The sequence below is a fragment of the Saccopteryx bilineata genome, chromosome 1, assembly GCF_036850765.1.
Source record: "Saccopteryx bilineata isolate mSacBil1 chromosome 1, mSacBil1_pri_phased_curated, whole genome shotgun sequence".
In the NCBI taxonomy this organism is placed as follows: Eukaryota; Metazoa; Chordata; class Mammalia; order Chiroptera; family Emballonuridae; genus Saccopteryx; species Saccopteryx bilineata.
This window is the reverse complement of record NC_089490.1, coordinates 11,290,690-11,317,267: the sequence shown is the minus strand read 5'-3', so window position 1 is coordinate 11,317,267 and position 26,578 is coordinate 11,290,690. Positions and strand designations below refer to the sequence as shown.

The 26,578-nt window shown below is 52.7% G+C and overlaps 3 protein-coding genes and 1 non-coding gene across 10 annotated transcripts in view; 1 reads left to right on the top strand and 3 right to left on the bottom strand.

Annotated features, from left to right (window-relative positions):
* The window catches only part of LOC136333084 (patr class I histocompatibility antigen, A-2 alpha chain-like), a 26,257-nt gene extending 12,737 nt beyond the window's left edge, over positions 1 to 13,520 (bottom strand). The window contains exons 1-7 of one of the 3 annotated variants that reach the window (XM_066272061.1): positions 13,402 to 13,520; positions 12,931 to 13,215; positions 12,493 to 12,768; positions 11,623 to 11,898; positions 11,390 to 11,503; positions 10,747 to 10,794; positions 10,526 to 10,607 (exon numbers count right to left, since the gene is read on the bottom strand). In XM_066272061.1, the coding sequence (XP_066128158.1) occupies positions 10,603 to 10,607; positions 10,747 to 10,794; positions 11,390 to 11,503; positions 11,623 to 11,898; positions 12,493 to 12,768; positions 12,931 to 13,215; positions 13,402 to 13,480 (1,083 nt within the window). In that variant the 5' untranslated portion in view covers positions 13,481 to 13,520 and the 3' untranslated portion in view covers positions 10,526 to 10,602. Of the gene's footprint in view, positions 1 to 10,525; positions 10,608 to 10,746; positions 10,795 to 11,389; positions 11,504 to 11,622; positions 11,899 to 12,492; positions 12,769 to 12,930; positions 13,216 to 13,401 lie in introns of those variants that run through there. The other 2 variants (XM_066272261.1, XM_066272085.1) reach the window with 2 other exon arrangements.
* Positions 5,001 to 5,076, top strand: TRNAA-AGC (transfer RNA alanine (anticodon AGC)). The gene has a single exon. It is a non-coding gene; the product is annotated as a tRNA-Ala (tRNA).
* The window catches only part of LOC136331771 (saoe class I histocompatibility antigen, A alpha chain-like), a 128,128-nt gene continuing 112,019 nt past the window's right edge, over positions 10,470 to 26,578 (bottom strand). For 2 of the 5 annotated variants that reach the window (XM_066271157.1, XM_066271563.1), the window contains exon 8: positions 10,470 to 10,607. In XM_066271157.1, coding sequence (XP_066127254.1) covers positions 10,603 to 10,607 — 5 coding nt within the window. In that variant the 3' untranslated portion in view covers positions 10,470 to 10,602. Of the gene's footprint in view, positions 10,608 to 23,492; positions 23,582 to 26,578 lie in introns of those variants that run through there. The other 3 variants (XM_066271235.1, XM_066271827.1, XM_066271384.1) reach the window with 2 other exon arrangements.
* On the bottom strand, positions 10,547 to 26,578 carry LOC136333335 (patr class I histocompatibility antigen, A-2 alpha chain-like). The gene is made up of 7 exons (XM_066272396.1): positions 26,468 to 26,578; positions 25,996 to 26,280; positions 25,494 to 25,769; positions 24,618 to 24,893; positions 24,379 to 24,495; positions 23,736 to 23,783; positions 10,547 to 10,607 (listed from the first exon to the last, which is right to left on the bottom strand). The coding sequence occupies exons 1-7, from the start codon at positions 26,529 to 26,531 to the stop codon at positions 10,603 to 10,605; spliced, it is 1,071 nt and encodes a 356-aa protein (XP_066128493.1). The 5' UTR covers positions 26,532 to 26,578; the 3' UTR covers positions 10,547 to 10,602.

Sequence of the window (26,578 nt, the reverse complement as noted above, 5' to 3'; positions counted from 1 at the left end):
CATTGGATGTAACATGAGCTTTAAGATTCACTTTCTGAACAGTCACCTTGATAAGTTTCCCGAAAATCTTGGAGCTGTTAGTGATGAGGAGACTACTGCTGGAGCATCAAACGAGATTGTCCTCAACAAGTACACAAACGCAAGAGCCACAAACACAAATTTTTGCCCGAATAGAATTTAAATAAGTTTTGTGCAAATTTTATGATTAAAATAAGTGTTTTAATATGTTCTACTTGGAAATTGTAGACAAATTCTGATGCAATCATATCTTTTAGTGTATTAGTGTATTTACTGCATTATATAAATTATTATATTTTCACAAAGGTGATGCCTAAGAAGACATTCTACTTCATTATGTTAAACTAAATGTTGAAAATTTTACAATAAGATGAAAACCTAAAATTTTGAATTGCAAAAAAACTTTAGCTTACAGAGAAAACCAAATGTCAGATTTGAGATCAGCACACTCATATTTGGTAATAACAAGTTTTTTTGTGGATGCAACAAAAATTTCGTTCCTCAGTGTTATTTGCCCCGAAACACACCTGTCGTCAGTGTGGACGGTAGGAGCAGGGCCGCCTGTGAGAAGGAGAGCTGTGTGTGTGGCTGTGAGCCTTTCTAACCAGAGGCACGCCTGTCTCACCCTGTGTCCCTAGGACGGGGGGCTGGGCGGCCAGATGGATGCAGACCTAGAGGATAAGCCTGACTCTTCTACATGTTGATGCATTAAAAAGGTTTGCTTTTTAGGCCCTTGCCTGTTGGCTGAGCGGTAGACTGTTGGCCTGGTATGTGGATGTCCTGGGTTCAATTCCTGGCTAAGGCACACAAGAGAAGTGCCCATCTGCTTCTCCCTCTTCCTCCTCTTTTTTTTCTCTCTCTTCCCCTTCTGCAGCCAAGGCTCCATTAGAGCAAAGTTGGTCCGGGCGCTGAGGACGGCTCCATGGCCTCCGCTCCAGGTACTAGAATGGCTCCGGATGCAAAGGAGCAACATCTCTGATGGGCAGAGCATCGTCCCCTGGTGGGCATGCCGAGTGGATCCTGGTCGGGCGCATGCTGGAGTCTCACTGCCTCCCTACTTCTCATTTCTAAAAAATACAAAAAAAAAAAAAAAAAGGAGGCTTAGCTTTTTAGTTTCAGTCCAGGACTCTTTATTATGGTATGAAAAGAACAGGATTTACATTTATTACATGAAATTTCTAATTTTTAAAATTCTGACCTGAATGTGATTTCTAAATGGTAATGAAAACAGCATGCTCCTAATAAGATTCATGTTGAGTCAATGCTGTGTGAATATGGGTTGGAAAGCCCAGAATTCACGGTCTGCTCATCCTGAAATAACTGAGAAAAGGTGTCCCTGAGCTCCCTGGGTGAAGGCAACAAACAAGCCCACAGGGCAGGCCAGAGACACACAGCAGGTTCTGGGAGGCCCTGTCCAAGGTGCCCCCTCCCCAGTAGCTGGGAGACCCCCTGTTTCCTTCTTGTCTATGAATAAACCACAGTGAGCTTCTTCATTGAGTCCCAGCGTTTACCAAAATCCTCAGAAACAAAAGGCGACACATAGATGACTGGGTGCGCAGTCTTAGGAGAAGCAGACGAGGACACTGAGTTTCCTTGTCCCTGGAGTTAAAGGGAAGGGAGTGGGGGATGGAGGACCCGTGAGAGGACTGTGGGCAGGAACAGAGAGAAGGAGAATGGAACTAGTTCCGGGCAGATCCTAGCACCAAAAACCTCCAGGGACTCTGGGTCTGTCTCAGAACCACCCTCTGGGACTGAAGAAACGCACATAAACCCTTGTCCCAAGACACTCACGGTTTTTGGGTCAGAACCGGGGCCTGTGGAGGAAAAAGAAACAGTCTAACTGCGGATCCATGTTCCTCCAAGTCCACGGAAAAAAAAATCGCGGTGAGAGACTGCGTCCCCCTGATGAGAACGGGGTCCCCAGGCCTCCCTCACAGGGCACAGCGTCTGCTGTCCCCTCCCCCACCCCCAGGGGCAGAGGGTGAGAGCCAGCTCAGGCCTGAGGCTCTTCCCAGCAGGTGCCTCGGAGTCACAGCGCAAGGAAGGGGCTTTATCTGTCTGTCACCCCCCCACTCAGGAAGAACAAGGCTGGAGTAGTCCCTGTTTCTCAAAATCCTCACGGAACAGAAAAGAAAGGAGGAAAGAGGATGTGTTCAGCCACTAAAATCACCTCAGTGACATAAACTTCTCCATCCTGGGATCCGGTCACTGGGCCTTCAGTCAGGAGCGGTGTGAAGACCAGTCCAGCACTGAGTGACCCTGCACGAGCCGAGTCCCCGGAGACCTCGTGTGACTGGCTGGGATAAGGGTCCCCTTGGGGACTCCCCCTCCCTAAGGCCATCTTGTCTCCGCTCCGTCTGATTTCAGGGGCCTCCGGCTGTCTGGGGCATTGCTATCCCGTGTCTGTCCCTTAGGTGAGACAGGGGAGTGGTCAGGAGATGGACACACCTCGCCCCCCTCCCAGGCGTCCTGACCGTCCTTGCTCCGCAGACGCAGGAAGGCCTCGCTGCAGGAAGCGGAGCCCCAGCTCAGAGCCTGAGATGCGGCCGGCACCTTGCTCCACGCAGAACAGACCCAGGGTCAGGCTCCTGTCCGCCTGCTGCAGATGCTCAGGGACAGTGACTCTGGACCTGATGTAAAACTCCAGCACGGGGACAGTGAGGGGCACAGGCCTCGGACAGGGAGTGCGTTTAGAAAGGGCCCCGCGTTCTGGACTTAGGCTGTGACCTCACACAGCGCGTCCTGGCTCCGGCCCGTCCTGACAGATGGACATTTATTCCAGGGTCTCATCCTGGTTGGGGCGCCCCTCTCCATGCTGGACTCCTGACAGCAGGGGCAGGAGGGCGACAATAGACGCCCGTGTGCACGGTGTGTGTTTCAGGTTCATGTCCAAAATACTTGGGGTTGCTTTTCACCCCTGACCCAGAGTAGGAACCCCTCCTCACACACAAACATGCTCCTACTTCTCCCCCCACCCCACCGTGGATCTCCCAGAGCACGGGACAGCCCCGCATCCCTGAGACTGGAGGGCTGGAGCTAACTCCTTCTCTCTGCAGGAAGCTCTCCCACGCGGGTCTAGACACCGGCAGGGAAACAGGTCGCAGGTGAAACCACTCCTCGCACCCTTGCCCCCAGCCTCCTGCTTGTCTAGGTCTCTGTCACCCCCTCGCGCACGTGCCCCGCCCTGCCCGCTGGAGAATGTCATCAATGCGCAGATTACTGCCTGCTGGTCCTGGGGGCACAGTAATGTTGTCCTTGAGAAGACGAGGACACTCAGCCTCCTGTGGAGGTCGCTCGAGTGTGAGCCACGTGGACGGAGGCTCCACAACAGTGGGCGGAGCAGTGAGACCCCAGGATGGGTCTCACTGGAAGCGTCCCCACCAGTGGGACACAGCTGAAGAAGGGACTGAGGTAAGAGCGCCCGCCTTTCTTCAGTGTGGGGGCAGCTGGGTGGTCACTCAGCCACCAGCGAGGGGCAGGTGCCCGGTGTTCCTAGAGCCGCCTCTGGTCCCCCGCTGAGCCACCTGCACAAACCAAATGACACGTTCAGTGTGAGCAGGACACGCTCACATTAAGGCCAATCACTGCCACCCGCAGGGACTCTGGTTAATAAGACAATCGAGTTGGTCAGTAGCTGGAGCGGAGGGCAGACCCCAGGGAGCCCTGAGCAGCCCCCCAAGCGCCGCTGGCCTCGTGGCCATTGCCACCCGAGGAGGAGCCGCTGCTGCCCAGCCGGCCCTGTCCCCGTCACCTCACCGCAACCATGGGCAGGGAGGCCGGGACCTTCAACCACTTGCCACTGACATCCACAGCCCAGAGGGTACCACAGGGTACGAGGCCAGGCACCACCTTGAGGAGAGGGAAGTGGTGACATCACATGGCGGCACCTGTTGGAGGGTGGGGGAGGAAGGTCATCACAAGGAAGGTTCTGGGGAAAGTGAAATGGTTCAGTGTAAAGAACGGATGTGGTCTCATCAGCAGGAATGCCACCAAGGAAGATGCATGTGCACAGCAGACTGCCCTGAGGACAGTGACCCCGGGGAAAGTCCCCTCAGGATAGAGGTGACCCCAGGGAGCGCCCCGCGGGGTAGAAGATGGACAGACTGGGGAGCTCAATGCTGGTGGCAGGAGTAAAGGCTGCACATGTCACACCCCCACCCCCTCCTGGGTCCAGCGCAAGGCAGGAAATGTGCCGCAGACCAGACCCAGTACAGACGCTGTCCACGTGGCCGGGGTCCTCCGCTCTGTCACCTGCAGAATGACCAGAATGGTGGGCAGGGGAAAAGCATGAGACACCAGAGAATGGGCTGAAGGCCAGGCCCAAGAGCACCGACCCTCCCGCAGGCAACAGTTTCATCTACCCCATGCGGCACCCGGTGGGCGTGGACCCCAGTACTCAGTCCCCATGCAGGGAGAGGGGATGCAGGGCGCTGACAACCACGGGGCAGGAGAGCAGGGGGACCAGTGAGCAGAGTGGGTATCGGGGCTACAGCCACGTTTCCGCAGGGGCCCCCTCACCACAGAGCCTGGAGAGGCCGGGGACGCCGAAGACAAGGAAAATCAAGGAGAGGAGACCCAAGGTCAGCAGCCACCTCCACGTCAGTGCCGGGGCGACTTCAATGACCGACACAGACGCCCAGAAAGCCCTAAACCACAAGGCAGCAAGGAGACAGAAGCAGCCTGTCCACCAGCTGAGAGCTCCCTGCTCTGGGGCCGAGCAGGGCGGGCTGAGTGAGTGCGGGCTGACCTTCTCTGCCTCATCGGGTCAGTCAGCAGCAAGAAGACATGGACACGGAGTCCCAGCAACAAGAAAGGAGCAGAGGATTGGAGCTGGAGACCTGAGGGCTGGCTTTGTGTCCATCCGCCAGATAACTAGAACCACCTGCATCGTCTATGCAGCACGGGGTTTTTTGTCATTTTTGTTGTTTTTACCAAACATGCCTCTTTCTGGTCATGATAAACGTGATTTTAAAAAAAATGAAGCCCTGGCCGGTTGGCTCAGCGGTAGAGCGTCCGCCTAGCGTGCGGAGGACCCGGGTTCGATTCCCGGCCAGGGCACACAGGAGAAGCGCCCATTTGCTTCTCCACCCCTCCGCCGCGCTTTCCTCTCTGTCTCTCTCTTCCCCTCCCGCAGCCAAGGCTCCATTGGAGCAAAGATGGCCCGGGCGCTGGGGATGGCTCTGTGGCCTCTGCCTCAGGCGCTAGAGTGGCTCTGGTCGCAACATGGCGACGCCCAGGATGGGCAGAGCATCGCCCCCTGGTGGGCAGAGCGTCGCCCCTGGTGGGCGTGCCGGGTGGATCCCGGTCGGGCGCATGCGGGAGTCTGTCTGACTGTCTCTCCCTGTTTCCAGCTTCAGAAAAAAAAAAAAATAAATTAAATAAAATAAAATAAATAAATAAATAAAAAAAAATGAAAAAAGACAAAGCCTGAATATTCTCAACAGGCTTTAAAATTTTTTTAAATTGTTTCATATCTGGTCAAGCTGAGATTTTAAAGAACCTCATTTATACAACTTGATACATTCTAGAAAATCAACAAACTGCAAGCACCTGTTAGTAAAGGTCTTGAATAATACTGATAATTTTTTAAAAAGACCATCTCCTAACGCCCCCTGAAAATTATCCCCGGACTTGCACCTGAGGGTTTGGATTCAAGGCAGGAGGTGGTTTGGGGTTTAGACCTTGCTGAGCCAGAGGGGGCTCTGAAGGACGGGGTCCCACAGGCGGAAGACCAAGGGCAGCTCTGAGGAGCAGATGAGTCCTGATGGGAGAGGACAGACGGGCAGAGCTGAAGCCACCTCAGGTTACCACACAGAAGTGTTTGCAGTGTATTTCCAAGCTTTTGGAAAATTAATAAAAATATAGGTGTAACATAAAATTTATACCCCCAATTTTTTTTTACCATTTTAAAGTGTGCAATTCAATGACAGTGCACAGACAGTGTTGTGCAACCATCACTATGCTCTCTTCTCACCTCTGGACTTGAACTAGACTCATGTTGAACCTCCTCATTCAGTCACCATGCAGCTGTGGTCGCAGAATAACGGGCACAGGAATATGTCCAAGCCTAATCCCTGGAGCCTGTGACTGTCACCATGCTCAGCAAGAGGGACTTTGAGAGTGATATTAAAGGCATGACCTTGGAATAAGAGATTACCCTGCTAGCAGGGAGGGGATAAACAAATCTCCTGGGTCCTTAAATGTGAACATGAGTAAGAAGTGTGGGTCAGATGGAGCACTGATTTCATCTGTAGTGATTTCTACACAGTAAGATACCATCAATCCTGTCTTCTTTAGTCTTAATGAAGTGGTGCATTCCATTAAGACTTTTTAAGTTTAAACACTCTTATATTCCTGGGATACCTAACTTGGTCAAGGTATTTGTTTCATGGCATATTGAGAGATACAGTCAGCTGATTTTCTCAGGATTTTCACATTTGCTTTATTAAATATGATTTTACTATTTTTTTCCTTATTTCTTTTTTAACTGGCGTTAGGATCGATGTTATTCATGCCTATTAAATGAGTTGTTTGGCTTTTTCTATATACCCTCATTCTCCAAATATTTTGCAGAAGAGCAGGATTCTTCCGGGAGGTTTAGTGGACTCACCTGTAACACCTGTAAAAGACCGGGTGTGGCTGGAGGGGAGCAGAATGTTTACAGTTGCTGTGCCTTCTTTCTTTACAGCCTCTGTCGGTGATATAAATTTCTCCAACTGGCAGGCATCTCTCCTCATCTCTGGCTTTATCTGTCTAACTGCCAATCAGACAACTATCTTGTATTTCTTTCTTTTTTTAATTTTTTTGTGACAGAGAGAGAGAGAGAGAGACAGAGAGAGAGATAGGGACAGACAGGAAGGGAGAGAGACGAGAAGCATCAACCCCTAATTGCAGCTCCTCAGTCTCCTTACTTGTTCATTGATTACCCTCCCACATGTGCTCAGACCGGGGGCTGCAGCAGAGTGAGTGACCCCCTGCTCAAGCCAGCTACCCCTGGGCTCAAGCTGGTGAGCCCGCACTCTAGCTGGCAACCCTGGGGTTTCGAACCTGGGTCCTCCACATCCCAGTCCGACACTCCACCCACTGCACCTCCTCCCGGTCAGGCTCTCTAGTATTTCTAACAGACGTCTCAGCTCCACCATCTGTTACAATGAACGCCTGTGATGCCCCCTCAGATATGCTCCTTCCAGAGCCTCCCCATCTCCACTGACAGCGTCTGTCTACTTGTGTCCTGAGATGTTTGGGGACCTTGACTCCTCTCTCTCTCACCCCAGATCAACCCGTTAGGAAGCTGTAAAGTCAGTGGGGGGATTCAAGTAATTTAACAACCGGTTCTCTGCCCTAATGACTGTTTTAAGTATAAAAAAAGTGATATACCAAAAGGTAGTTTATTATTTCATGCATTTAATACTTAAAATAAGAATTATAAAAGAGGAACACAAAACTAGATTGTCAGAGTTTTTGAAAATATTTATAAAGAAATATAAAATAACACCTAAAATTCAATAAAACTGTTATTTAAGATATTTTTATATTGCTTCTTGATCAGGGAACACCAGCAGAGTTATAATATCTCGGGGGAATTTGGGACACAACACAAAGCTGACACAAATGACAGCTTGTCACCCCTGGTTGGTTGGCACTTTGTCTCTTTATGTTATATGTTTGTTTACTGAAGTAACAAACGTGAGGGAATTAAAATGCAGTATTTCATCAAAGGTATACTGAGTTTTATGCAATCAATAGACACATATTACAAGCATAGTTCTGTCCAAATTTTTTCACCTATGGATGGAATGAACGTTACTACGGGTGCTTAGAACACACTGCTGTGCAGATGAGCATTAAAAAGGGTAAGGAATGTAAGTTTGTGCTGTCCACATGGGGCGGCTGCCAGGCACTCACCTTAAGGAGAACCCTGATGACAAGTGCCACGTTAACAACTGGTCCACGGAGCTCAGCAGAAAGTAAATATCGGTTCCGAAGAACCGGTGTGAACCGGCTGAATCAGACAGAGCACTGATTTATCTGTGGTGATTTCTACACAGTAAGATACCATCAACCCTGTCTTCTTTAGTCTTAATGAAGTGGTGCATTCCATTAAGACATTTCCAGTTTAAACACTCTTATATTCCTGGAATACCTACCTTGGTCAAGATATTTGTTTCATGGCATATTGAGAGATACAGTCAGCTGATTTTCTCAGGATTTTCTCATTTGCTTTATTAAATATGATTTTACTATTTTTTACACCACTGTGTCAAGTCCATCCTCAGAAGGACCCAGATCCCACCACGCCCACTACGTTCACCACTCACCCCACAGAAGCACCTCCAGCCTGGAGCCTGCACAGACCCCACTGCTCCCCACTGCCCCCCTCGCCTCCACGTCTGTTCTCAGCACAGCAGCCACAGCGACCCTTCAAAGGGCACGTCCACCAGACCAGGCGATGGCGCAGTGGAGAGAGCGTCGGCCTGGGACACTAACGACCCAGGTTTGAAACCCAAAGGTAACAGGTTTGAACCCGGGCTCATCTGGCTTGAACGTGGGATCAGGCATGACCCATGGACACTGTGTTGAGTCCATATGTCAGTGGCTTGAAGCTCAAGGTCCCCAGCTTCGGAGAAGTGTCACTAGCTTGGCTAAAGCCCCTCCCTCCTGCTAAAGGCAAATAAGAGAAAGCAATCAATAACTAAGGTGCCATAAGTATGAGTTGATGCTTCTCATCTCTCTCCCTTCCAGTCTGTCCATCCCTATCTCGCTAAAAAGTAGTAAAATAAAATAACAAATAAAAGGAATGTTAGACCATGTCCCTCTCCTGCTACAAAGCACGGCTCCCACTTCAGAGCACAGCCTGTGTCCTCTAACGTCCTCAGGCCCACGGGGTGTGGCCGGGCCTCTGTGGGTTCCCACGCAGGCCTCCATTAGCACTGGAGGTTCCTGCCTGGACAGAACTCCTCCTCACACCCTTGTGGACAATTCCTCATGTCCTTCACACCTTTCCTCAAGGCCACCTTCCCAGGGAGACCCACACTGACCCCCCAAATCACACAGCCATCTTCCTGTCCCCACAGCCCACACTCGGGGTCGCCTTCCCCACTGCGTTTTCCCAGGACACCCCCCCTTCTGACACAGACACCTCCCTGTTCACTGTGCTCATACACACCTGTCTCTCCCCACACGACACAGGCTCCCAAGGCCAGCAGTGTTCCTGATCTGACTTCAGTGATGTCCCCACGTGAACAACAGTGCCACACGTCTGCACACATGCAGTCGTGGTTCCTGAGTGGTCCGTGTGGGGCAGCTCCCTGCGCTAGAGACGCGTCTCTATTGATGGGGCCTCAGACCACAGCTGTCCTGTGGCGGCTGCAGCACAAGGTGCCCTCACACTGACCCCAATGCACCTGCACTTTCCCAGGCTGCTCCCCCTAAATCTACAGTGCACCCCGCTCTGCACATCCTGGAGTCTGCACTGAGCCAGCCCTGGAGCGCAGGGCAGGGGAGGGCAGGCGGGCAGAGAGAATTCCAGCAGGGACTTCTCTAAGGTGAGGAATCCCTCCTCTCTGCTGACTCCAGAGCCTATCTTTTTATTTTTTGTTTTGAGAAGGTTTGGAAAACATGAAAAGAACCATCAGCCACAACAGGAGGAAAGAGCAGGATGCGTCTGAAAATTCTTCTCTCGACACCACAGACCCTGTGTGCAGGGACCCCCTTAGCTCTGTGGGACAATGACAGACAAGTCATCACCTGCTGCTGTCAGACAGGGACACCCAGAGGAGAATGAGACTGGAACTCCCAACAAGAACAAAAACAGTAACATTGCTCCACAGAAACAAAGAAACAACAAATAAAGACCCAGGAGATGGGGGGTGATAGGTAGACCCAGGCCTGAGCCTCGGCTGACCAACCATATGGTGACATCAGTGCTCACAGACCTGGAGGGGTCCTTTATTAGGACAAGTTACAAGGCCTGGGTGAGTCCCTGTGATCACAGACCCTCTTAGGACAAGGTCCTACTGAAGATATAAGGACAAATGAGCAGAGAGATGACCTAACTGAGAAGTGACCACATCAAAGCCCACGATGTACTGAGCACCGATTGGGCACAGGCCTGACCACACTCGGTCCTCACAGCCTCTCCTGTCCCTGCAACAGACTCAGCACAGCAGACACACGGGTTCCGGAAAGTTCTCAGTGCTCCCATTTATTTCCTCTCAAAGTTTAGAGTCTTCTCTTTTATTTAACCCAACAACCTCTCATGGCAAGAACTGAAAAAACAAATTCACAACCAGGATCTTATTTCAATGAGGGAGTAAGAAGCTGCAGCTCAGTGCTCCACGAAGTACAGACAGGGATGGGGAGGGCCCAGCCCCCTCTGCTGGACAGGGAAGTGTGGGGAGGGGACATGGGGGACAGGGGTGGGCCAGCCTCCCACCTCCTCACACTATGCTGATAGGAATGCAGACACGTTCAGATGCCCTTTGCAGAGAGAGAAGTGAGAGGTTCCTGAAGTCACAAACACGGCTGGTGGTTGTGTGTGTGTGAAGCATCTTCCGTCACTCAGTCCCCGACAAGGCAGCTGTCTCACGCTGTAGAAGGAAATAATCACAAACTGAGGTCAGTCATTGTAAGTGGTAACATTCTCAATATGTTCAAAATGTCCCCGAGAAGCCCTATTACCCAGTCCTGTCCCCTCTGCTCCAACACCTCCCCACATCAGGGTCTCACCTTTACAAACCCAGAGAGACACATCAGAGCCCTGGGCACTGTCACTGCCTGGGGTAGAACACAACAGGACATGGTCAGAGTCCCCAGGACAGGAGACTAAAAAGGAGGAACTATGGACAATGAGATTCCACATGGCACACATTTACATTGTCACAGGGTCACCCCCTTTGTACTGACTGGCAGCCTGAGTGTATCTCCCTCCTCTCCAAGCTGTAGGAAGAAAATCTCACGTGAGAGTCAGGGAGGAGGCAGGGCCCTGAGGTCCTAAAGAAAGCCCCAGTCCTGAGCCCCAGAAAAGTTTCCAGAACTGTGACTGCAGACCCAGGGCAGGATCAGGAAACCTGAGGAAAGTACATGTGTGGGGACTGGACCACCCATCCTTCTGAAGGTCTGTCCTCAGCAGGACCCTCCCCTCTGACCTGTGACTGCTGAGAACCAGGTCCCCATCACCAGACTCATCAAGGTGATAAATCTGTCCCTCATGTTCACACATGCCTCACTAAAGAATCAGTGTTAGGAAACCTCCCCAGACCCGGCAAGCACAGGTGTGGGGACAGTACTTCCCATTAATGAAGTGGACACACTTCTTCCTGGGCTTGAAACCCCCTGTGGGACAAGAAACTCAGACCCCACCCTTCCCTACCTGAGTGCCTCCTCCTCCACATCACAGCTCCCACCACAGCTCCAGTGACCACAGCTCCAAGGAGGACCAGGACAGCAATGGTGACCACGGTGGGGATGGTGGCCTGAGGAGGCTCTGGGAAGGGAAGGGAAGGTCAGGGCCCTGACCCCCAGGCCGCAGCCCTGACCCTGCTGAAGTCCTCCAGAGGCCCCTGCTCCCTGAGAAGAGGCTCTGTGCCCACGTCCCCTCCTCACCCCATCTCAGGGTCAGGGGCTCGGGCAGCCCCTCGTGCTGCACATGGCACGTGTAGCTCTGCTCCTCTCCAGGGGGCACCCCCACGGCCGCCCACCTCTGGAAGCTCCCGTCCCCCGCAGGCCTGGTCTCCACAAGCTCAGTGTCCTGGATCAGGTCCTGCCCGTCACGCTGCCAGGTCAGGGTGATCTCCGCAGGATAGAAGCCCAGGGCCCAGCACCTCAGGGTGACCTCACGGTCAGAGATGGGGTGGTGGGTCACGTGTGCCTTTGGGGGGTCTGAACAGAAGGGTGAGAAAATTCAGGAACTTTGCATCTGTCATGGGCCACTCCAGCAGCACTCATGACTATCCTGAGTGGACAGGTCAGGTGGGGTGGGGGAGGGAGCACAAAACCCAGACAGCAGCCTGGACAGAGGCACCTGGGGTTATCTCTTAATGTCTGAAAGGTTCTAGAGTCAGAGGGACACAGCCCAGGGTGGAAGTCAGGTCTCTGAGGTGAGAAAAGGGATTTCTGGTCCCGACCTGGGTGAAGAACAAATGACTCAGAAAAGCCAGGTCGGACCTGGGACACACTGGGTGGGGACAGAGAACAAGGCCTGAGGGAGAAAGTCCCCATGGGTCCCAGGGCCACTGCCAGGGTCAAGGGGAGCCGCGGACGGGTTATTTCAGGGTTGGTCTCCCCTCCCTCCCAGATAGACTGCACCTAATTGTCCCTGAGAGAAGGGGGAGTCGCTGTCTGATCCCGAATTTGAAAACCCAGGGGACTCAATGTCCCGACCCAAAGGAGGGTGTTCTGACCCCGGTCCATTTCCTGTCTCCGTGTAGGAGCCGCAGCCCGAGGGGAGAGGAGGGAGCCCCGCGGCCCTGGAACCTGCGCGTTGCAGCGTCTCCTTCCCCTTTTCCAGGTAAAGGCGGAGCCACTCCACGCACTCCCCCTCCAGGTAGCTCCTCTGCTGCTCAGCCACACCGGCCTCCTCCCACTTGCGCCGGGTGATCTGAGCCGCCGCGTGGGCCGCGGTCCAGGAGCGCAGGTCCTCGTTCAGGGCGAGGTAGTCGGTACCGTCGTAGCCGTACTGCCAGTACCCGCGGAGGAGGCGCCCGTCCGGGTCCACTTCGCAACCAGCCATCCCCTGGAGGGTGTGAGACCCTGACCCCGCCCCGACCGCGGGGATTAAACAGAAAGCGAATAGAAATCGGGTCAGAGTCCCGCGCGCTCCTCCTGGGTGGGGTGAGGGGTCCCGCGGTCTCGGGCGACCCCGGCCCGTCCGTGGGGATGGGGTCGTGACCGGGACCCGCCCGCGTGGCTCACCGTCCTCGCTCTGGTTGTAGTAGCCGCGCAGGGAGTTCAGGTTCACTCGGGAAGTCTGTGCGTTGCCCTTGGCGCGCCGCGTCTCGCGGTCCCAATACTGCGGGTCCTTCTGCTCCACCCACGGCTGCTCCATCCACGGCGCCCGCGGCTCCATCCTCGGGCTCGCGGCGTCGCTGTCGAACCGCACGAACTGCGTGTCGTCCACGTAGCCGACTTCCATGTACCGGGGCTCCGCGCGGCCGGGCCGGGACACGGCGGTGATGAAATATCTCATCGAGTGGGGACCTGAGGACAAGGAGTGGCTGAAACACGCGACCCTTACCTGCGTGGGTCCCAGGGGAAGGACAATGGCCGGAACAGAGCAGGGGTCAAGACGGGACGGTGGACACGCGCCCTCCCCGCGGTCCTGCGCCCCCGCCAGGTCGCCTCGCTCCTCCGCGCAGAGGCCGTTCCCTCCCGCCCCGCACTCACCTGCCCAGGTCGGGGTCAGGACCAGGGACCCCGAGAGCAGCAGGAGGAGGGTTGGGGACCCCATGACCATAATACGCATAGTCTGGGGACAATGTGAGTCTGGCAGGTCAGCGGAGACACTATAAACAGAGATCTAGGGACGCTGGTTGGATACGGTAGAAACTGGACACCCAATGGGAGTGATATTTGGGGACTCATCATGAGTATCCAGAAAGAGGGATCCGACACAGGCCGTGAGATGGAGAAGTGACCCTGGCTGATGTTGACTCCCAGACACACACCTTCTCCTGCAGACTCCACCCTCTGGCTGAGACCCTGAGAGCCAGGCCTGGGGACCCAGGACTGTGCCCTGACCCCTCCTTCTGCGCGGAGAGCTCTTTGTCACCCTGTCTCCCTGAGTCCTGGCCCAGGGGCTGTGTGAGGAAACCAGGGAGAGACCCCCAGGCTGCGCCCTGGCCCTTCCTCCTCTTCTCTTCCGGGAATCCCTCCCCCTGAAATGGACTCCCTGCCTCCCACCCCTTATCTCTCCCCCTGGACTCTTCTAGAAGAAAACTCACCCCAGGGAACCTGATGTCAGAGAGTGAGCTCGCCCTGGGAATGGAGGTGGAGGGACAGGGGTTTCTCTTAACCCTGGAGGAGCTGTGTCTGAAAACACGAAATGGAGATCCTCAGAGACCAGTCTCCCTGTTGTCTGTGAACCCCAGTGGGGAGCACAGTCTTGGAAACCCTGAACATCAGGAAGCTGATCTGTAAAGAAGTGATTTGGCCCCTTGGTACAGAATTATGTCTACCGGGGTCCCCAAACTTTTTATACAGGGGGCCAGTTCACTATTCCTCAGACCATTGGAGGGCTGCCACATACAGTGCTCCTCTCACTGACCACCAATGAAAGAGGTACCCCTTCCGAAAATGCGGTGGGGAGCCGGATAAATGGTCTCAGGGGGCGGCATTCAGCCTGCTGGCCTTAGTTTGGGGACACCTGCCTGCAGTCAGACTCACAAAGCTCCTGAATTCTATTTCCCACACAGTGTGTCTGTGACTCAGGATTGTTACATTGTGAAATGACCTTTATTCAGTAGCTCTGAGTTTGTCTGTGAGTCCCCCACGTCCTCAATACAGAGAAGCCCAGGGAAGCCGTGTGTCACTGTGCATTTCAACAGGAGCATGTATGTCCTCAAAGTTACAAGTGCTCAATGAGGTCATCCAAATGATGGAGAGAGAGAAGGGAGGTTGGCTGGAGGCGTCCCAGACCCAGGGCAGAGTAAGGAAAGTTCAGAGAGGGTGTCAGGGAGCCTGGAGCCTAAGTCAGCCTTCAGAGGGGCAATAGTCCTGCCTCAGTTTCCCTGCTGCTCTCAATCTTTGACAGAAAGAAGCCTGAGAGAAAGGAGGTCCCAAAACAAATGGGGCAGTAGGTTTGAGAGCATAGCAGCGGGGTCATTGGTCAGTTGTGCTCCCTCAGGCTGAGGTCTGGGTGTGCATTCTCACGCTACCATGTGACCTAGAGGAGAAGAAAATGACAAGAGAGGAAAAGGGAAGAACTGCTGGACCAGCACCTTTACATAGATGAGAAGGGATGAGGCCTCGAGCACCAGCAGAGGGACGGCTCTGGCTAGGAGTGTGGACAGCTCACCTGTGGTGACGTCTCCAAGTAGACGGTGTTGGAAATCTGTAATAATCGTCTTCTAATGTGTCCAGTTTTCTCAGTGAAGCAGGAAACAAGGTCACTGGCAGTAATGAGATGGGGAAGGAGGGTGGATGTTTGAGCAGAGGATGGGGGAGACTGAGGGAGCCGTGCAGGGACAGGATGATTGTGGGCAGCAGTGTGGACCCCCTTGTGGTCTGAGTCATGATGTTAACGTGACAGCATCCACGTGTCTGTGTTGTCTCCAGCCTCCTGTAGCTGCACGGGGCAGGTGCAGGGAGGGCAGAGGTAGAATTTCCTGGCTGTGTAGTTTTCCAAGCAAGGGTGACAAGGCAAGGGAGACCAAGGGAGGGATAGAAATGCTGTCTCATGGAATTGAAGATGAGTGAGGAGGGAGGAGAGGACATCGAGGGGTGAGGGACAGTGACTAGATGGTAGGATAATAACCTGGGATCCCAGTGGACACAAAGGATTGTGGGAGGTGATGTAGCACAGGGTGGACTTAGCCCTGGGAAACAGGCACGTTTGTGATGAATGGTTTGCTGACATTACATTACACATGTGATCAAATAATCGCACCAGTGTTTCCAGAGCTTAGGCCGCCCTGCGGGGTGAGTAGGGACATGGAGGGCAGAGCGTGGGAAGCATGGCATGGAGACTGTGGGAGGGCTGGGTTATTGGCAATGACAAGTCTAGGGGGTGACAAGGGAGGGGGCCCAGGAAGAGCAGAGCAGAAGGTCATGGAGGAGAGGAGCTCAGGGAAGTGAGGAGCCAGGGACTGAGCATCCTCTGCTGTGTGTGTTCTGTCCCTGCTGTAAAGTGACCACAAACCGAGTGGCTTTAAACAGCAGCCCTTTATTACTCACGGTTGTGCAGGTTACACATCTGACATGTCCTCACTGGACTAAGATTAAGGGGTCAGCAGGTCTCTGCCCCTCACTGGGGCTCTGGAAGAATCCACTGCCAAGCTCATTCACTGTGTTGTTTGAACTCAGATTCTTGCAGATGTGAGACTGAGTCCCTGTTTCCTTGCTGGGTGTCAGCTGGAGCCACCCTGAGCTCCAGAGGATGTCTTCAGTCCTGGAACATGTCCCCCACAGCACACACAATCCTTCCCCCACGTGGAACCTCTCTGCCTCCCCTCACCCTCATCTCTCCTGCAGCATCTCTGACTCCAGCCAGAGAAACCTCTCTGCTTTTAGGTTTATGTGATGTGATTGGTCCCAGCCAGGTGATCCAGGATGGTCTCCCTGTCCTAAGGTCCTTAACCTTCATTACATCACCAAGTCCCTTTGCCATGTAAGGAAGCCTGTCCACAGGCTGCAAGGATTCAGGCTGGACATCTTTGGGGACCACTGTTCATCCTTCCACATCTGATTAGGTTGAAATCACTAAGATCAAGGAGGTGACACTCTGGGGAGGGTGACAGTGAGCCAGGACCTAAAAGAAGTGGGGATCCCCAGGGATTATCTACAATGAGGGGAGTGGGGGCTCTGATCTGATGATGGATTAGGGGATGTTGGGGAGGAGAGAGGGTGTCGGGAGCCGATCCACTAATGCTGGCTAACTAAGTCACAGCAGAAGAAGATCCACAACTGCTGATTGACAAAGTCACAGCAAAAGAAGATCGATGGCTACTGGTTGATAGAGTCACTGCAGTGAAGACCAACAGCTGCGGGTTGACAAAGTCACTGCAAAGGAAAGACACAACGACACTTCCCCCTTTAATCTTTTGAATTAATCTGGCCTTATATTCCCCCCTTTTCTGGGTGTGTGCTATTATTTATGGCACAGGGATAATAGTACCGTGCTTTCCCTGTAGATTTTTAGTAATTTCTTTGAAAATGAGACAGAGGGTGTAAGTTCCACAGAAAAGCCTGTAAGCCCCTTGAACTGGGCTCATAAACATAAGAGGCTGGCCATGATATCCCTCATAAAGGGTTAAGTTTGTAGGAGAATTTCCCACAGGAGGACCCGCCCTGGAGGCTCAGTGATGAGGATTAACCCGAGCAGCCCTGGGTGCCTGGAGGGGCCACGTGACCCCATCCATCACGGCCTCCCCCACCCCAGACAAGCAGCCCCTCCACACGGGCACCCTCCGCTGCCTCCACGTGCACACCGGGACCTCCACCCACTCCGCCCACAGCAAGGGGTCCTGAGCACAGCTCTCCTCCACCTCTCCGTGTTCTGGGTCAGTTTTCCTCACGTTCATGACCGGCCCGCCCACCCGGTAGCCCCTGTCCATGAGTCACTGTGTCCTACTCAGGGGCGCCTTTCACACTCCCCTCCCGGGTCTGTTCAGGACTGACCCCCGTCCTGGCTGACAGTCCTTCCCGAGCTGTGCAGCATCAGCTCCCAGGCCCCCTGGTCCTGCTCTGCCTTCTCCTCCTGGGTCTGAAATCACAGGAACTTACTCTGGAGTTTTATATCCCAGCATTTCTAAAGGTTTCAGTAGGATAACTCTATGTGGGTTAAAGAGAATTAGTTCAAATCTCCAGAAAAGTATACTCTCATGAAGGACATGAAGGACGACACCCACAGAGACAGGTGGACAGATCATACGTGCACAGTGGATTTTCACAGAGTGAGCGTTGCGATAAACAACACCCACGGAACATTCCCAGCATCCCGGAAGTCCTCTTTGTTATTATTCAGTCATAACCTCCCCCCACCCACCCCGAGTACCCACCATCTTGAGGTCTCACAGCACAGGGAGTCCCGTCAGGTGTGATAGAATGGAACAGTACAGTGGACGCCCCTGGGCACCTGGCTCTCACTCAGCGTTGTGTCCTGGGTCTCATCCCTGTGGCTGTGAGGGTGTAGTATATTCACTGTTACGGCCACGGAGAATTTTATTATGTGAACAGACCACACACCGTGTCCTGTGTAGCCTCTGAGCATTTGTTATACCCAGGTTTACAAACTCTGCTGCTATGAACAACTTCTTCACACCATTCGTCACACACACGTGTGCACGTCTACTGGGTATACAACTAGGAGTGGACATGCTGGGTCACAGGGTGAGGCAGTGTCTGGGTGTAGTAACTTCTACCAAAGCATGTCTCAAAGATTTAAATCAACTGACTCACACTAGCAGTACATGAGAGACTAAATTACTCCTACTCCTTGCCAACAATGGATTTTGTCTAAGGTTTTCATTGTAACCATTCTGGGAGGGGTGCAGCAATAGCACATATGACTTAATTTGAATTTCCCCTCTGACCAAAAATTGTGAGCAATTTTTATAATTTTTTGGCCATGTTAATATCCTTATTTAGATGCTGGACTGGACTAATTGTTAGTGACTGAATGGGACTCCAGTAATGTGCCAGCCTTTAGAACAATAGTTTTATCTCTGTGTGGGAATAAAACGTATGATGCTTTGGGAATCTGGGTTACCCTTCCTCACCTGGTTAACTCCCTGGGCCATAATAGTTTTTAACTTTGAGTGTTGGCCTCAATCAAACCTTAACTGCTATGATACATTTTCTATCAATGGGTCTGTGGTCAAACACCTGTGATATAATGGAAACTATTTGGTCTTCACCCTGGTTCCTGGCACAGAGCTCATAAAACCCTCAGAATCTCCTGGGATGCTCATGAGATGGCCCGTGGCTGAGGGTCCTGGGTAGTTTCAGGATAGGGCTGGTCACCAGAGACCAAGCTTGCTCAGAGGGTCGGCACTTTCAGCCTCACTCCCCAAACCGCTGGGAGTTCAATCCCCAATAGCCAATGATTTAATCCATCATGTCCGTATAGGGAAACTTAAAAAAAAAACAAAACCCTTATCAATGGTGTCCAGAGGGCTTCAGAAGTGTGACCACATCCATGTGATGGAGGGAAGGGGTGTGGGGAAATGGCCAGAGATTAGGATGCTGCCCCTGAGACAGGTCTTTGGTGTGGACTTTGGAAGCCACGTTTTGTGGGGGCAGCTGATCCCTATGGCCTTTTCCTGCATACCTGAAAGGTATTTGTTAATGATTTTTCTCTGCACCCGAATCCATCATAGACTAATCTGACCCAGGCTCTACTAATCTGCTTAATGAGTAGACACCAATAAATACGATGAGGCCCCAGAGATCTGGGCTCTCAGTCCTGGAGGCTGGGAGTCCCCTGTGCCCATCTTTTCACTATTTTGTGTCTTTTGTGTTTTTTCTTAAGTCCTGCAGTGTCTTCCTCTCGTGCACACCCATGGCCAAGCTGACCTCAGCAAGTGGCGCCCAAACAGGGACCGTTTGAAACAGTAGCACAATTGGAAGAAGAATCGCCAGGGTGATAAATACAGTAAGGAAATGACTGCTGGGCCCTGAGGGGAAACAGAGGCTCTGGTTCCATCCGTCACAGGAAAGTGGTAACGACGTCCTCGGGAAAATACAGGGTGACCAGGGGGAACGGGGACAGTGGAGACAGTGTTGTTAAGTGCTGTCCCTATGTCTGTCTCCTAAAACAGCTGTTGACGGCTGGCGGGGCTAAAGCAGCGAAGGAAACTTCAGAATGATCACAAGTGACTGAGAAGCACTGCACTTGGTTCCTGCTTTAGGAAGTCTAGATTTACACGACGGGGAAAGGGAGGAAAGGAGCCATAAAATTATATGTTCAAGGTGTTCCATTACTGGTTACTATCTGGTGAACTTGGCACTTAGTCAAATCCGTTTTAGAACCTTTACTATATGATGCTGCCGCCGATGATGATGATGACGACGAGGGAGATGAAGAACGTGGGAAGATTAAATACACTGAGCCTGAAAGTGCTCCGAAGGGTGACAAACCTTCTCACCATCTGCTCCTTTCATTGATTTTGCAGAACCTTTGCCGCCCCCTCCTCCGCCTGTTTTGTATCTAGAGAGTCAACGCCTCATTACCAGCTCTTCAGAAAGGAATATTACAGGCCCAGAAAGAGCTCCTTCTGGGAGCTCTCCCATTAGGATGCATCACAAATGGCTTTTCCAGTGACAGTTACGGAGAGAGTGGCATTGGTAAACATCAAGGCATTACAGTGTCCTCACAGCCTGAAACAAGAAGCCACAGACAAGGAACAGAGAACCCGTCGCATTTTCTCTAGCGGCTGCTGTTCACAAAAGCCTCCTCTCTAAACCCCAAGCAGTGCCTTTAAAATGGACAGCAGATAAGCCTGTTTGGACTGAACAGTGGCCGTTAGCTAAGGAGAGATTGGAGGCTCTTCAAGAATTAGTATTAGAGCCATTAGAAAAAGGACATACAGAGAGATCATTTAGCCCATGGAATTCTCCAGTGTTTGTGATTAAGAAAAGATCAGGAAAGTGGGTTTTTGACAGATTTACACAGTAAACTCAGTAATTTAACCTATGGGAGCTTTACAACCAGGGTTACCAAACCCATCTTTACTACCTAAGGAATGGCCAGTAATAGTGATTGATTTAAAAGATTGTTTTTCACTATACCTTTGACACAGGAAGGCAAGATCGAGAAAAATCTGCCTTTTCTGTACCTTCCCTGAATGCTAAAGAGCCAGTGAAAAGATTTCAGTGGAAGGTGTTGCCGCAAGGCATGCTTACCAGCTTACTACTATCTGTGAAAACTTTGTAGCTAAAGCCCTGGAACCTGTTCGGTCACAATTCCCTCATGATATATCATCCTTTATATGGATGGTATACTTGTACCAGTAGGAAACCAAGAAGAATTAAAGCCTACGCTCCTTTAGAGAAACAGGTGCTAATTATTGGCTTGAAAATGCACCTGAAAAGATTCAACAGTCTGTCCTGGTCTCTGCTACAGGTGTTATTGTTCAGCATGATGAATTAGTTGAATGGCTATTCTTACCTAATTCTACCATCAAATCTCTCTCCCCAGCTTGATCTCATGTCCTCACTTATTCTCAAAGGAAGAGAACAGATTCCACAACTTGTGGGATGTGATCCATCTACGATCATCGTTCCCTTAACAAGAGCTGACGTTTCTTCTTGTTTTCAGAATCATTTACACTGGCAGAGAGCTTTTGCCTATTTCCCAGGGATTATTGATAATCATTATCCAAAACACCCTCTTTTTCCAGTTCCTGAGGCACGCTCAATGGATTCTACCTCATATCACCCGGATGGATCCTTTATCTAATGTCCCACCATCTTTCCTGAGGGCTCTGGTAGTGGACATACTGGCTGTACCCGGGTGATATAGAAACATATGTCCACCCCAGGTTTTTCTGCTTAAGCTGAATTATATGCTGTTATTTCTGCTTTGCAGGATTTTCCCAATCCAGTTAACATTGTTAGTAATTTGCTTATGTAGTACAAGTCACAAGGATGATTGAAACAGCTTTGTTAAAACCTTCTTCACCACAACCTCTTACTAATCTTTATTTTCAATTACATCAAACTGTCTGACAACGCCACTTCCTTTTCTGTATCACTCATATTCGTTCACTTACTAATCTTCCAGGACCCTTAGCTGCAGGCAATGCTACAGCTGACCACGCCTGCACGTTGGACTCCATCCACTGAGAAAATGCACTCAGTAGATTGTCGCGGGCCTGATAGTGTTTGCTACTTACTGGTTCCTATGGAGCTGTGGTCAACTGGGCCCCTAGGGGGTATGCAGTTCCAGACTGTAGCAAGGAGAATGAGACTTGCAATTCCCGGGAGACTTTATGATGGAGTGTGTCTAATTAACACTGTGCGTGGCATTGCTGATGGTCTGCAAGCCCTTAATTCTATTTCTCGGATAAAACAATGGGGTACTGGATTATTGGGAGGTCTCATTAGGATATGTATTATTTTAATATGTTTTCTTTAGTCCTCAGATGCTCACAACAAAGCCTCAGACAATCAGTACAGAGAGAGGCTGCAAAAACTGCTTACCTGGCTATACAAAAACAAAAAGGGGGACATGCAAGAAAATGGCCAGAGATTAGGATGCTGCCCTGAGACCATCTCTGGTGTGGACTTTGGAACGCCAAGTCCTGTGGGGGCAGAACGCTGCTCTGACCAGCACTACTGTGACTGTTTATAGCAGGGGTCCCCAAACTTTTTACACAGGGGGCCAGTTCACTGTCCCTCAGACCGTTGGAGGGCCGGACTATAAAAAAAACTATGAACAAATCCCTGTGCACACTGCACATACCTTATTTTAAAGTAAAAAAAACAAAACAGGAACAAATACAATATTTAAAATAAAGAAGAAGTAAATTTAAATCAATCAACTGACCAGTATTTCAATGGGAACTATGCTCTTACTGACCACCAGTGAAAGAGGTGCCCCTTCCGGAAGTGGGGCGGGGCCAGATACATGGCCTCAGGGGGCCACATGTGGCCTGCGGGCCTTAGTTTGGGGACCCCTGGTTTATAGGAAGCAGCTGATCCCCGTAGCCATTCCCTGCACACCTGAAAGGATTAGTTCTGCACCTGGATCCATTCTAGGCTAATCTGACCCAGGCTCTGCTAATTTACTTGATCAAAGACACGAATAAGTTTGATGAGGCTGCAGAGATCTGGGCTCTCAGTCGTAGAGGCTTGGAGTTGCATGTACCCATTTTTTCTGTATGTTGTGTCTTTTCTTTCTTTTCTTTTCTTTTCTTTCTTTCTTTCTTTCTTTCTTTCTTTCTTTCTTTCTTTCTTTCTTTCTTTCTTTCTTTTTCTTTCTTTTTGCTGAAGTGAGAAGCAGGGAGGCAGAGAGACAGATGCCCACATGGGCCTGACCTAGATCCACCGGGCATGCCCACCATGGGGTGATGCTCTGCCCATCTGGGGTGTTGCTCCATTGCAACTGGAGCTATTCTAGCACTTGAGGTGGAAGCCATGGAGCCATCTTCAGTGCCTGAGCCAACTTTGCTTCATTGGAGCCTTGGCTGCAGAAGGGGAAGAGAGGGACAGAGAGTAAGGAGAGGAGGAAGGGTGGAGAAGCAGATGGGTGCTTCTCCTGTGTGCCCTGGCTGGGAATTGAACCTGAGGTTACCACATGCCAGGTTGACGCTCTACTGCTGGGCTAGCTGACCAGGGCTTGTGTGTTTTTTCTTAAGAGCTGCAGTGCCCTCCTTTTTTGTATACCGACTGCTGAGCTGCTCTCAGCACTGAGCACCGACTGGGCACAGGTCCGACCACGCTCGGTCCTCACAGCCTCTCCTGTCCCTGCAACAGACTCAGCACAGCAGATACACGGGTTCTGGAAAGTTCTCAGTGCTCCCATTTATTTCCTCTCAAACTTGACGGTTTTCTCCTCTAATTAACTAATCAACACTCCATGGCAAGAACTGAAAAAACTAATTCCCACCCAGAGTCTTATTTCAATAAGGGAGTAAGGAGCTGCAGCTCAGTGCTCCACGAAGTACAGACAGGGATGGGGAGGGCCCAGCCCCCCTCTGCTGGACAGGGAAGTGTGGGGAGGGGACCTGGGACAGGGGTGGGCCAGCCGCCCACCCCTCACATTATGCTGACAGGAAGGCAGACACGTTCAGCTGCTCTTTGCACAAAAAGAAGTGAGAGGTTCCTGAAGTCACAAACAGGGTTGGCGGATGTGTGTGTGAAGCATCTTTTGTCATTCAATCCCTGACAAGGCAGCTGTCTCACGCTGTAGAAAATAATCATGAATAAATTCAGGTGAGTTGTTGTAATTGGTGACATTCTAAATAGCCCACCCACTTCATGCTCAAAATATCCCAGAAAAGGCCTATTACCTAGACCTGTCACCTTTGCCCCAACCACTACCCAAGTAAGGGTCTCACCTTTACAAATCATGAGAGACACATCAGAGCTCTGGGCACTGTCACTGCCTGGGGTAGAACAACAGAACTTGGTCAAAGCCCCCAGGACAGGAGACTAATGTTGGAACTATGGGGGGTGAGGTCCTCCACGGCTCCCATTTGCATTGTCACTGGGTCACATGGTCACCCCCTCTGCACTGACTGGCAGCCTGAGCGTAGCTCCCTCCTCTCCCACTTGCAGGAAAAAAACATCCCTGAGAGACCAGGGAGGAAGCAGGGCTATGAGGTCCTAAAGGAACCCCTAGTCCTGGTCCCCAGAGAAGTTTCCAGAACTGTGAGTACAGACCCAGGGCAGAATCAGGAAACCAAAGAAAAGTACATGTGTGGGGACTGGACCAACCATCCTCCAGGAGGTCTGTCCTCAGCAGGACTCTCCCCTCTGACCTGTTAGTGTTGGGGACCAGGTCCCCGTCACCAGACTCATCAAGGTGATAAATCTGTCCCTCATGTTCACACATGCCTCACTAACGAGTAGTAAGAGCAAACCTCGCCAGACCTGGCAAGCACACACATGGACACAGTACTTTCCGTTAATAAAGTGGACACACTTTTTCCTGGGCCCGAAACCTGTGGGACAAGAAACTCAGACCCCACCCTTCCCTACCTTGGTGCGTCCTCCTCCACATCACAGCTCCCCCCACCACAGCTCCAGTGACCACAGCTCCAAGGAGGACCAGGACAGCAATGGTGACCACAGTGGGGATGGTGGCCTGAGGAGGCTCTGGGAAGGGAAGGGAAGGGAAGGTGAGGGCCCTGACCCCTGGCCACAGCCCTGACCCTGCTGAAGTCCTCCAGAGGCCCCTGCTCCCTGAGAAGAGGCTCTGTGCCCACGCCCCTCCTCACCCCATCTCAGGGTCAGGGGCTCGGGCAGCCCCTCGTGCTGCACATGGCACGTGTAGCTCTGCTCCTCTCCAGGGGGCACCCCCATGGCCGCCCACTTCTGGAAGGTCCCATCCCCCCCAGGCCTGGTCTCCACAAGCTCCATGTCCTGGGTCAGGTCCTGCCCGTCACGCTGCCAGGTCAGGGTGATCTCCGCAGGGTAGAAGCCCAGGGCCCAGCACCTCAGGGTGACCTCATGGTCAGAGATGGGGTGGTGGGTCAGGTATGTTTTTGGGGGGTCTGAGGAGAAGGGTGAGAAATTCAGGAACTTTTCATCCCTCATGGGCCACTCCAGCAGCACTCCTGTGACCATCCTGAGAGTGGACAGGACAGCTGGGGTGGGGGAGGGAGCACAAAACCCAGACACCAGCCTGGACAAAGGAGCCTAGGATGATCTTCTATGGTCAGGAAAGTTCTAGAGTCAGAGTGCACAGCCCAGGGTGGGAGGCAGGTCTCTGAGGGGAGAAAAGGGGTTTCTAGTCCCGACCTGTGTGGAGGCCAAATGACCCAGAAAAGCCAAGTCGGACCTCAGACACACTGGGTGGGAACAGAGAACAAGGCCTGAGGGAGAAAGTCCCCATGGGTCCCAGGGCCACTGCCAGGGTCAAGGGGAACTGCTGATGGGTTAGTTCAGGGTTGGTCTCCCCTCCAACCCAGAGAGACTGCACCTAATTGTCCCTGAGAGAAGGGGGTGCCTGCCACTCTTTGGTCCCAGATATGAAAACCCAGGGGACTCAATGTCCTGACCCAAAGGAGGGTGTTCTGACCCCGGTCCATTTCCTGTCTCCGTGTAGGAGCCGCAGCCCGAGGGGAGAGGAGGGAGCCCCGCGGCCCTGGTACCTGCGCGCTGCAGCGTCTCCTTCCCCCTTTCCAGGTAAATGCGGAGCCACTCCATGCACCTGCCCTCTAGGTAGTTCTTGTCGTGCTCAGCCCCACCGATCTCCTCCCACTTGCGCCGGGTGATCTGAGCCGCCTCGTCGGCCGCGGTCCAGGAGCGCAGGTCCTCGTTCAGGGCGAGGTAGTCGGTTCCGTCGTAGGCGAACTGACTGTACCCGCGGAGGAAGCGCCCCTCGGAGTCCATTTCGCAGCCATGCATCCCCTGGAGGGTGTGAGACCCTGACCCCGCCCCGCGGTCAGCCCCGCCCACTCGGCCCCGTCCCCGCCCCGACCGCGGGGATTAAACCTAAACCCAAAAAGAAACCGGGTCATAGTCCCCGCGGGCTCTTCCCGGGTGGGGTGGGAGGTCCCGCAGTCTCGGGTGGAGCTCGGACCCTGACACTCGGGCGACCCCGGCCCGTCCGTGGGGATGGGGTCGTGACCGGGACCCGCCCGCGTGGCTCACCGTCCTCGCTCTGGTTGTAGTAGCCGCGCAGGGCGATCAGGTTCACTCGCAAAGCCTGTGCGAGGTCCTTGGCGCAACGCGTATGCCGATCCCAATACTGCGGGTGCTCCTGCTCCACCCACGGCTGCTCCATCCACGGCGCCCGCGGCTCCGCCCTCGGGTTTGCAGCGTCGCTGTCGAACCCCGTGAACTCCGTGTCGTCCACGTAGCCGACTTCGATGAACCAGGGCTCCCCGCGGCCGGGCCGGGACACGGCGGTGCTGAAATATCTCATAGAGTGGGAACCTGGGGACGGACGGGTGCTGAGACACGTGACCCTTACCCGCGTGGATCCCGGGAAACGGAAAAGGGGCCAGGACAGAGCAGGGGTACCGACAGGAGGGTGAACACTCGCCCTCCCCGGGGTCCTGCGCCCCCGCCGGGTCCCCTCGCTCCTCCCCGCGGAGGCCTTTCCCTCCCGACCCGCACTCACCCGCCCATATCGCTGTCAGGACCAGGGACCCCGAGAGCAGCAGGAGGAGGTTTGGGGACCCCATGACCCGAATACTCAGAGTCTGGGGACAGTCTGAGTCCGGCAGGTCCG

Excerpts from the sequence above, each read along its gene's own strand:
- LOC136333335 (XM_066272396.1), bottom strand. The coding sequence starts at position 26,531 with ATGGGGTCCCCAAACCTCCTCCTGCTGCTCTCGGGGTCCCTGGTCCTG. Across the intron at positions 25,770-25,995 it reads CTACAACCAGAGCGAGGACG|GGTCTCACACCCTCCAGGGG; the intron begins GTGAGCCACGCG and ends GGGCGGGGTCAG. Across the intron at positions 24,894-25,493 it reads GGAGACGCTGCAGCGCGCAG|ACCCCCCAAAAACATACCTG; the intron begins GTACCAGGGCCG and ends CCTTCTCCTCAG.